This window comes from Oryza glaberrima, chromosome 2 (genome assembly GCF_000147395.1).
Source record: "Oryza glaberrima chromosome 2, OglaRS2, whole genome shotgun sequence".
Lineage (NCBI taxonomy): Eukaryota > Viridiplantae > Streptophyta > Magnoliopsida > Poales > Poaceae > Oryza > Oryza glaberrima.
This window is the reverse complement of record NC_068327.1, coordinates 34,430,230-34,439,816: the sequence shown is the minus strand read 5'-3', so window position 1 is coordinate 34,439,816 and position 9,587 is coordinate 34,430,230. Positions and strand designations below refer to the sequence as shown.

Sequence of the window (9,587 nt, the reverse complement as noted above, 5' to 3'; positions counted from 1 at the left end):
AAATACCACTTCTGTCCTTGCTCATTTGACCATATTTTCCCAAAGCTTTTAATTAGTTTGACTTGTTTTGTATGGTGGAAAATTAAGAAAGATTTTTTTATAAATTGTGCACTTAGTGTAGGGGTTTACATATATGTGACAAATTTGACTTAGATTTGCTAGATACTTCGTTGGAGGCATCATCGTCAATTTGTGTCAAGCAATAGCTAAGAAGCAATCCACATCGGCCATCCTCCCCACCCCAGGATCTGAACCTGGGTCGTTGTTGGCGGTTGACCTCACCTCTAAACCCTATCCCACCCCTGTCGATCGTCTCCACCGTCGGTGAACCCCTAGGCCACCACCATTAGGGCTCGATGCTCTTCCTGTTGCCTAGCACCTCTCTGCACAGATTGGTAGGCCGTCCTCGCCTACTATCCCAACCTTCTCTGTGCTCGCATTTGTGGATCTTCATCAGGCCACCCACCGCTGGCGCTGTCCTCCACGCCCCTAGGTCTCCACCGCTCAAGGACGTCACATGGGACCTCACCGATGCTAGCACCGTTGGGACATCTCCGTCTACGTCTCCACCCGATCGGCTGCTAGACTTCCTCCCCGTGCACTGCCAAGGGGCACTACGGCTCATCTTCGCCACAACTCCGCTTCCTTCCGTGCCGGCGTGCAGCTCGGCCCCCTTCCTCGCCAGCTTGCTCCTCCTAGATCCCCGTTGCCCGCGCTGCACAACACCCACTATACTACCACCAGTTGGCCTTGCCGCTCACCATTTTTCTCTACCAGCCCTCATCGTCGGCCATCATCTACTGGCGGCTCCCTCTGCTCGGGAGATGTCCCTCTCCTTGCACCTCCGCTGGTGGGGACATTTAACTCCATGCCACTTTTAAGACATGGCAATTAATTATTTGCCACTTGTTGTCTGTCTATGACATGTGGGCCCTCATGTGTCTATGACATGTCCAGTGGCAAATAATTTAACACCACTCGTAAGAGTGGACCTAAGCTAATCGCCACAACTCGGCTCCACCGGCCTTACAAAGCACCCACCTCTTTGCCACCGGCCCTGTCACCCTCAGGGTTTACATTACCGTCGGTAACCGCGCGGGGGTACGGTAATAGAAAAACCACGGTAACCTCCTTAAATTCAAATAAATTTAAAAAGTAAATTGAATTTTTGATAAATTTTGTCCGGTTACCGCGTGGTAACCCTGCCCCCAGTGGTTTGGGAAACCCTGATCGCCCTACTCGGGGCGCCTCTCCGTGTCGCATAGGAACCGAACCTCACCCCGATAATCACCATCGTTGTCTCTCATCCTTCTATGTTCATGCCGCACCGCCTGTGCTCCTCTCCTCTCTCTGGTTTAGGCCAGTTGAGACAGGGATAGGGATAGATTTTTGAGGTTGGGTTCTATTCCCTTCCCGCATTTCGGTCTTTCTTACTCCCTCCGTACCAAAATACCTATCATTTTAAGTTTTTGTTGTAGCGTTTGACCATTCATCTTATTTAAAAGATTATGAAATTATTATTTATTTTTGTTTGTGATTTGCTTTATTATCAAAAGTAAGTATGACTTACCATTTTTTATATTTACACTGTTTTTTTAAATAAGACGAGCGATCAAACGATATAAGCAAAATGTCAAAACAACATCTAATTTGAAATGGATGTAGTATATTCTAATTGCATCTTTTAAATTTGTTGCTAACGTCGTGGTTAGAATAAAGTCAAATAATAGCTTTGATTTGATTTTTAAAAGGAGAGTCAATCAAACAAAGTTAATAGAACAAGGTCATTAAAATGGGAGCGTATCCTATGCACACAGGCCCTCGCGTGTACACACCATGTACACCAACTAAAAATTATCACAAAAAATTCTAGGAAAATTCATACATGTACTTTCAATAGTATTACATCTACGTGCAAAGTCGCATCTTCAAATTCATTCTACATAGAGAATAACAAAAAAGATAAAATTCTGACAAAATTGCAACCTTAAAACTGTCAGATTTTTTGTTTTTTTTGTTACAGCTAAAATATAATGAATTTGACGTTAAGATTTTAACCCTAGGTGTAATACAATTGAAAGTATGTGTATGATTTTTTCTAGATTTTTTGGTGACATTTTTTAGTTGGTGTGCACGTGTGTACACGTGAGGACATGTGTGCATAGGATATGTTGCCCATTAAAATAGGATCATAGGCACATTTGTCCCTTAGAAAAAAGTAAAGGCATAGTAGCCAGTAATGCGCGTTGGGCCCCTAGCCTAGACTAGTCTCCATGAATGCGGTGCCGGTGTTTTTATTTTTCACGTTTGGACGGCATTTGACTCTAGTGTCAATATAGACTACTTATAAAACTAATTATATAAATGAAAACTAATTTATGAGACAAATTTTTTAAACCTAATTAATCCATAATTAGAGAATGTTTACGGTAGCATCACATAGGCTAATCATGAATTAATTAGTCTCAATAGATTCGTCTCGCGAATTAGTCCAAGATTATGGATGTGTTTTATTAATAGTCTACATTTAATATTTATAATTAGTGTTGTCTAGATTTATTGTATTATAATATGTCACATCTAGTCTTATTGGTTTTTATGGGAAGAAGGGAGTACAGTACACGCGCGCAATGACACAAACACCCCTGTCCTGTCTCAGGCTCTCCCTCGCTCCTCTTGGGCTCAAACAAGAAGTGGAGCAGCAGAGACAAGAGGACTGATTGATGAGGCCGCAAAGCCTGGCTGCCTGCCTGCTTCTTTCCCCCACTCCATTAATCCACCACCATTAATATTTCTTGCGCTAGCTGCTTGCGATCTGCGAGCACTCGCACTCGCAGCTGCTGCAACAAAAGAAGAAGACGGGGAGGGAGGGAGGATGCGGGAGATCTGGAGCAGCTTCGGCCTCTGGATGCTGCTGCTGATGCTGGAAGCTGTTTCCCCTGCAAAGATCCACGGTCGGTAACCAAAGCTTCCATGCATTCTCCTCCGAGTACTCTTCGATCTACTACTCCTATATCAAGTAGTACTAGTAGTAGTAGTATGCAGTAGTGGAGTAGTATGTGATGACTAAGTGAACGACGACGACATTCAGGGAACCCCGCGAACGACCTGGTGGCGCTGGTGAACGCCAACCGGACGGCGACCAAGCTGCCTCATCTGCGCACCAGCGCTGGCCTTGGCTGCATGGCGCTGCAGTACATCTCCGACTGCATTGGCATTGGCATTGGGTGCGCCGGTGACAACACGGTGGCGTGCCAGCCCCCCGAGGCCCACATCACCGAGGTGTACGCCGCCAACTGCGGCGTCGAGCTCCCCACGGTGGACGTCATCACGGGCCGCCTCCTCGGCTGCCACCGCCAGCGCTCCGACGCGGAGGCCGCGCTGGAGGCCGTGCTCTCCGGCTCCGGCAACAGCACCGCCGCTAGAGCGGTCATCCGCGGCAAGGAGCACACCCAGGTGGGCGCCGGGTTCGACCGCGCGCACCGCCGCGGGCCCTTCTTCTGGTGCCTCCTCTTCAGCAGCGGCAGCGCCAACTCCACCTTCCTGCTCGAGGCCGCCGGCAAGGGCGTCCACCAGTCTCACGGCTGCTTCAGCGTCCCTGACAACACTAGTTTCTCTCTCTCCTGCAGCAGCGCCGCCGCCGCTGCTGTGCCTTTGCTCTTCTTCATCCTCCTCCTCCTCCCAGTACTACAAGTTTATTATTAGTACTTACCGGTGTATCTCAGTGCCTGCCGGTCTCGTTCCTTTTTCTGATTCCGATTAAGATACATGTTAGCATTTTTTTAATTATTAAATGTATGCTTAGTAAGAAAATGGTTTTTTTCTAAAATATCAAATAAACCTATTTTCTAATTAAATAAATCAAATCCTGAGGGGTTTGTCAAAAAAAACCGATTCTAGCAAAAAAAAAAACTAGAAACGTTAACTCCATCTAATCGTTTGTGGGCCATACTAATGAATACGGAGGGTAGTAGCAGTGGATATAGAGGGCAACGACCTCCCGTTCACACGCCCAAACCTTATCTCTTCCCAAGCCTCTCGCATCTCTCTCTCTCGTTCTCTCGCGGCGGTGTCCAGATGTGGAACCTCGCCGATCCTCCTGCCCCTTCCACCCCTCTCCCCCTCCCTCCTGCAGTCCTGCTCCACCCCTCACTCTCCTCTAGCCGCGATTTTCTGCGTCCGATGCGGCGGCTGGGATGTGGCGGCTGAGGCAAAGGTTTGCGGGGAGGCAGGTCCATTGAAGCCAACGGTGGCGTCGGATGGATGCGGCGGAACCCCACCGGTTCCGAAGATTCTTTCGGCATCACAATGTGCTTTTGGAATCTTCCTATGAAACAAATAACATTCTGGAACAGTTTAGGACAGCTCAGTAGAAAGCGAGCTTTTTTCGCGTATAGCCAACCTCGAAGCCCAATTAGCGCACGGGCTGCCCCCTCAACTCAACCCTGGCGAGTACGCTAACTTGGTCAGGGAGCATTTAGACGGTGCAGTTAGTATTGACCACTACCGCCAAGTCCATAATTAAAAAATTGATGAAGTCCACATAATGGAGCTCAAAAGCCGATTAAAAAATCTACTTTTTGAGCATCTTGAAACCGCACATAAAAAAGGTAGATAGGTGGTAGTTAGAAGGATTCCTTCGGGGAGCTGCTTCTTCCTCTGGATTCCCTTCTTCTATAGACAGACCCCCGGCTAGGGCAGCAGCGTTTTAAAGAAATACGAACAGTTTGGTTTTCAGTGAGCCCGCTTCTTAGTGATAGGTTTATAAAGTATCTATCTCTATGTGCCCCTCCGATCACAGACGCTCTCTCTCCCCATGGCCTTTCGCCTCTGAAAGCGTCCTTCCTTCTCAATGCCCGAGCTGTAGCTTTCAACGCGAGTTCAGTCATTCTCTTATATACTGAAAAGTACGAACTGACTTAAAGCACGAACATGAAGGAGAATTCGAAACATCTTGAATCTTCTCAGAGAGCTTGAGAGTGAAATGAGGGGTTAAGGATTTACCCGGTGTGAGATATCGCATTATTCGAGGAGCCCTAGATGTTGTTGCAGTAAAGAATCGTCAACAAGGGCGTTCTAGTGCGTTGTAGATTCTTATCCAAGACTTGTATCATTTGATGATGCCATGTGAATCGCTAGAAACATGTGAAGGTGCAGCTAAATGGGATGGTAATTTACAGGGAGAGGAACTGTATGGCTTTCTCGAGGCATATGTGGACTGTCCTGAAACAATGAATAAGCCCAGTGTGGGGTTCTGCCATGGATATTCGGTCCACTCCAGAATTCCATTCATTTTGCAAACGTAACTCGATTGACTCAATTCACAAACGGCAAGGAAGTCAAAAGTTACACCCAACTTACTCTCTAGCTTGAAGCACTCTTCAGGAATTTCTAAGAGGGGGAAAGAAGTCAAACTCAAGCCTATCCGTCCCCTCCTCTGGGAAAGAGGAGCAGGCTGTTAGGCAGCCCGGGTTTAATACAACCTCTAGGGTAGGCCGTGAATCACACTGTCAAAAACAGAGTAGTTTATACACTCCAACTTCCGGTCAAAAAACAACGTCGATGAAGACGTGTCGGTGTACTATTACGTGGCAGGGATTGCAATTTTTCTCGCATTTTCGTTTTTTCACTCAAACTCAAAGGGTAAACTTTGCTTCTTATCTTTTTTTTTGAAGATCGACGAATCAAATGATATTTCTGTTCTAATTTCTGCCGCTTCCTCTCTCTCTCTGAATCAAACTTTTTTTTGCCATAATGTGCCATTCCTACTATCTACCAAGTATACGGTTCTAATCCTAGATGGAAAAATAAATAGAAAAAGAAATCTAAGAAGGCGGATCCTCCCCCTCTATCAAGAGTAATGAACTAGGTGCTGATACAGTATAACAAAATTAACTAAATTAACCAAACTTGCCTGATGTTGAGGCAATCAAGAAAGCGGCATAAGTGAATATATAACCCACGGAAAAGTGAGCTAATCCCACCAATCTTGCTTGCACAATGGAAAGAGCCACGGTCTTATCTCTCCAGCGAATTAAATTAGCCAAAGGTGTCCGTTCATGAGCCCATGCTAAAGTCTCAATTAATTCCTGCCAATATCCATGCCAGGAAATTAAGAACATAAATCCAGTCGCTCTTGCCGCCCTAGAAGTTTGAGATCGTGCCCGACCGTTTTGGAGTCTGTTCAGGAGCTCCTTCAGCGCCCGGGGATTGACGTCGGACTGGAGTCGGCTCAAATAAGTCGTGTTTTCTGTGCTTTTCCCATGTTACAACTTCCGTACCAATTCGATCGATCCGGAATGGATCGGTTAAACATTCTATTAGGGAGCCCGGTCTTGACTCTTTTGTGTGGTATTCTGTCACGCCCGGAATTTCTATCCAAAATTCCAAACGCTTACATGTGCGCGAACCCTCGTCCAGGAATCAGCCGAGGCACACAATAACAAATTGATAATAGAGTACAATTATTACTCTAATTAATAAGCGAATAAAATGTCATTACAGAGGTAGATAGTTCCTCTCAATCAATAAAGATCTAAGCAGCGGAAAATAAGATAAACGGCGCAGACGATTCCACTCCACAGGCAGCTTGACCAGGGCTACACCTAATCCTCCACACCATCAGCATCACTGTAGAACTCCTCCTCTGATGAATGATTGCAAGGTGAGTATATGACATACTCAGCAAGCCACGCAGCAAATATGCAAGTGCACAGGATAACAAAGGATGGCATAATAGGGTTTCATTTGCATAAACAGCATTTAATAAACATTTCAGAATTTAGTAAAACAGTTGAGTAATAATTAAACAATATTATTCCAACGCTATACAACATACCCTGTTGCATAGGCCCAACCATTCTGAACAACCAATTCCGGCTGCACAGTTCTATCTCCAAACCAGGAATATACCATTCCAAACCAGGAGCTAATCAAATTATTACCAGTCATAGTATCTTTTATTATGATGAGAGGTATGAGACTAATCACGAAAGACATTGTTAAACCCGCCCATAACCGCGGGCACGGCTATTCGAATAGTTTTACTCTGACCAGAGGTGTACCACTGTACCCACAAGACACAGCCCCACGACATGTCACCATGCGCCTTGATACCACCACGGTACCTCAGAAAGGAGCTGTGACAGTACCCCTCGCACAACACAATCCACCACAGCGCACCGTTCCTGGATCATAATCACCCCCTTATAAACAAGGCATGGACTCCCCAGCGACCCCCGTGGGCTTATCTCCGCCACTTCTCAGTCTGGTGCCCCGCAATGAACTATGCTATACAAAAGGTAAAGCCGTTGCCCACGCTGGCTTGTGGTTGGCACGGTTAATGTTTCACAACCGAAACTCGTGAACCGGTCCTTAATTGTCATGAGCACGACCATCAAAACCATGTGCTCACAACCCACCATTAACAGGTTTTAGTTGGCAAATTAATTAATTAACCAATCATGATTAACCATCATGAGTTATCATTAAGCCATCATTAAATAATAGGGAGTTATAAGTTATCCCAATAGTGTGCTAATGTTTCTAAGCATGGCTAAGCAATCACATCTAATATCTAGCTGAACCAATATATAAAGCTCAACTAGTCAATTTATAAGAACCCAAGGTATCAAGGAATGAAGTAATCAAGAACAAAAGGGCTATAACAAACAATAGGTTAATTCCACCCAATGACATTCGAAAATAAATGCAATAGTTGAATAGAAACAATAGCTTTAAACGGGATCAACATGTTCAAAGGGTTATTTGGGATCTGTGTGACTTGCCTTGCTGGCCTTGGAACTCTTCAAATTCTTCTCCTGCGAAAACGGACTCTCCGGAAACGTCGGAATCTAAACAGAAAAGAGCAAAACACCAAAGCAGCACATAAACAAGCATGAACAGTACATGTGGATATTTTTAACATGTAGATCTCAATTTTAGAAAAATTTAGAGACTTGAACCAACTAAATCCGAGCTAAGATGAATTAGTTATGAATTTTTAAAGATTAAATCGGATTAAAACACTTATATGGATTTTAATTGAATTATGACGCAATAATGAATTATTTTTGAAAAGGAAAAGAGGATTTATTGCGTCAGCGGCTAGGGTTAGCGGTGGACCGGGTGCACGGCGACGGTTCACAAGATTGGACGGCCGAGATCGATCCATCCAAGACGAACGGCCGAGATCGACCGGTCCACGGCCGGACCACGGCGGACGGCATCGATGACGTCGGCGATGACGTCATCTCCGGCGGCGACCGAACCGCGCGAGCTCGCCGGCGAACGACGGCGTGGCGGCGCGAACGGAGAGCACCTACGGGTAGCGGACGGCACGGCGAACTCACCGACGACCAAAGCGACGGCGGACGATGACCGGACGACGTCGGCGACGAGGAAGAAACGGCGGCGACCTCCGGCTTGACGACGGCGACAATGTTCCGGCGGTCGACAGCGACAGCGAAGGGGCGGACGAGGACGGCGACGCGACGGCGACCACGACGGCGGCCTTCCCGAGCGACGGCGACGACTGGAGCGACGGCGGCGCACGGCTGGAGCGGCGGCGACGACGGCGGCGCGAGGACTCACGGCGCTAGGGCTCTACGGACGACGAGAGGCGAAGGCGAGGGTGGCGACGGGTAGCGGAGACACCGGGGATCCTTTTATAGGGGCAAGAACACGGCGGCGAAGGCCCACGGCGGCCGGCGACGAGAAGGAAAGTCTAGGGTTCGGAGGAGAGAGACCGATCCGATTCGAGATCGAATCCTCCGCTTTCCAAACGATTTTAGCCGAAGTTCCAAAAGGGAAAAGGTAGAGGAGATCGAGAAGATCATTTCCCCTCTATTGATTTCACCGGAAACGGAAAGGATCGGCCGGATTTGGAAAGAGACGGCGGCGGCGCGGCGCTAGGGTTTCGGGCGGCGGCGGCGCGAGGAAGACGACGACCCTGACAGGCGGGCCCCACCTGTCAGCGGGCGGACGCGCGCGCGAGCGACGGCTGCGGCTGCGGACTGGGCCGACTTGGGCCGAGGAGGAGAGAGAGAAGGTTTTGGGCCGACTTTCGGCCCAAAGCCAAAAGAGACTTTTAAAAACCTTTTTCCATTTAAATTATTCATGAAATGCAATTCCATTTATTAAAAATACTTCCTTAGCTCAAATAAATCCCAGAAAAATCTAGGAATTATAGAATTAAGCAAAGTATTTAATAAAATTTTATCTAGCCCCATTTTATATTGGAATTTATTATTTAAAATTAGATCTTCTCTTCTAGGCTTTTAAAATCAATTCTAATAATTCCAATTAAACAACAATTTATATATTTGAAATTTTTAGGGTGTGACAAACCTACCCCCCTTAAACAGAATCTCGTCCTCGAGATTCGGAAGAACTGGCGAACAGATGCGGATGAGCTGACTTCAATTCATCTTCTCGTTCCCAAGTTGATTCTTCTTCCGAGTGATTACTCCACTGAACTTTACAAAAACGGATAACTCGATTCCTGGTTCTTCTCTCATCTGTTTCCAAGATACGGATCGGTTTCTCAATATAGGTCAGATCCTCTTGGACTTCTATCTGTTCAAGAT

General features: G+C 46.6%; 1 protein-coding gene across 1 annotated transcript; it reads left to right on the top strand.

The window, feature by feature from the left end:
- Positions 1-2,680: 2,680 nt before the first annotated feature.
- On the top strand, positions 2,681-3,839 carry LOC127761449 (uncharacterized). Its single transcript, XM_052285742.1, has 2 exons — positions 2,681-2,954; positions 3,092-3,839. Exons 1-2 carry the CDS (start codon positions 2,876-2,878, stop codon positions 3,703-3,705), a joined length of 693 nt encoding a protein of 230 aa, XP_052141702.1. The 5' UTR covers positions 2,681-2,875; the 3' UTR covers positions 3,706-3,839.
- The last annotated feature ends 5,748 nt before the right edge of the window (positions 3,840-9,587 follow it).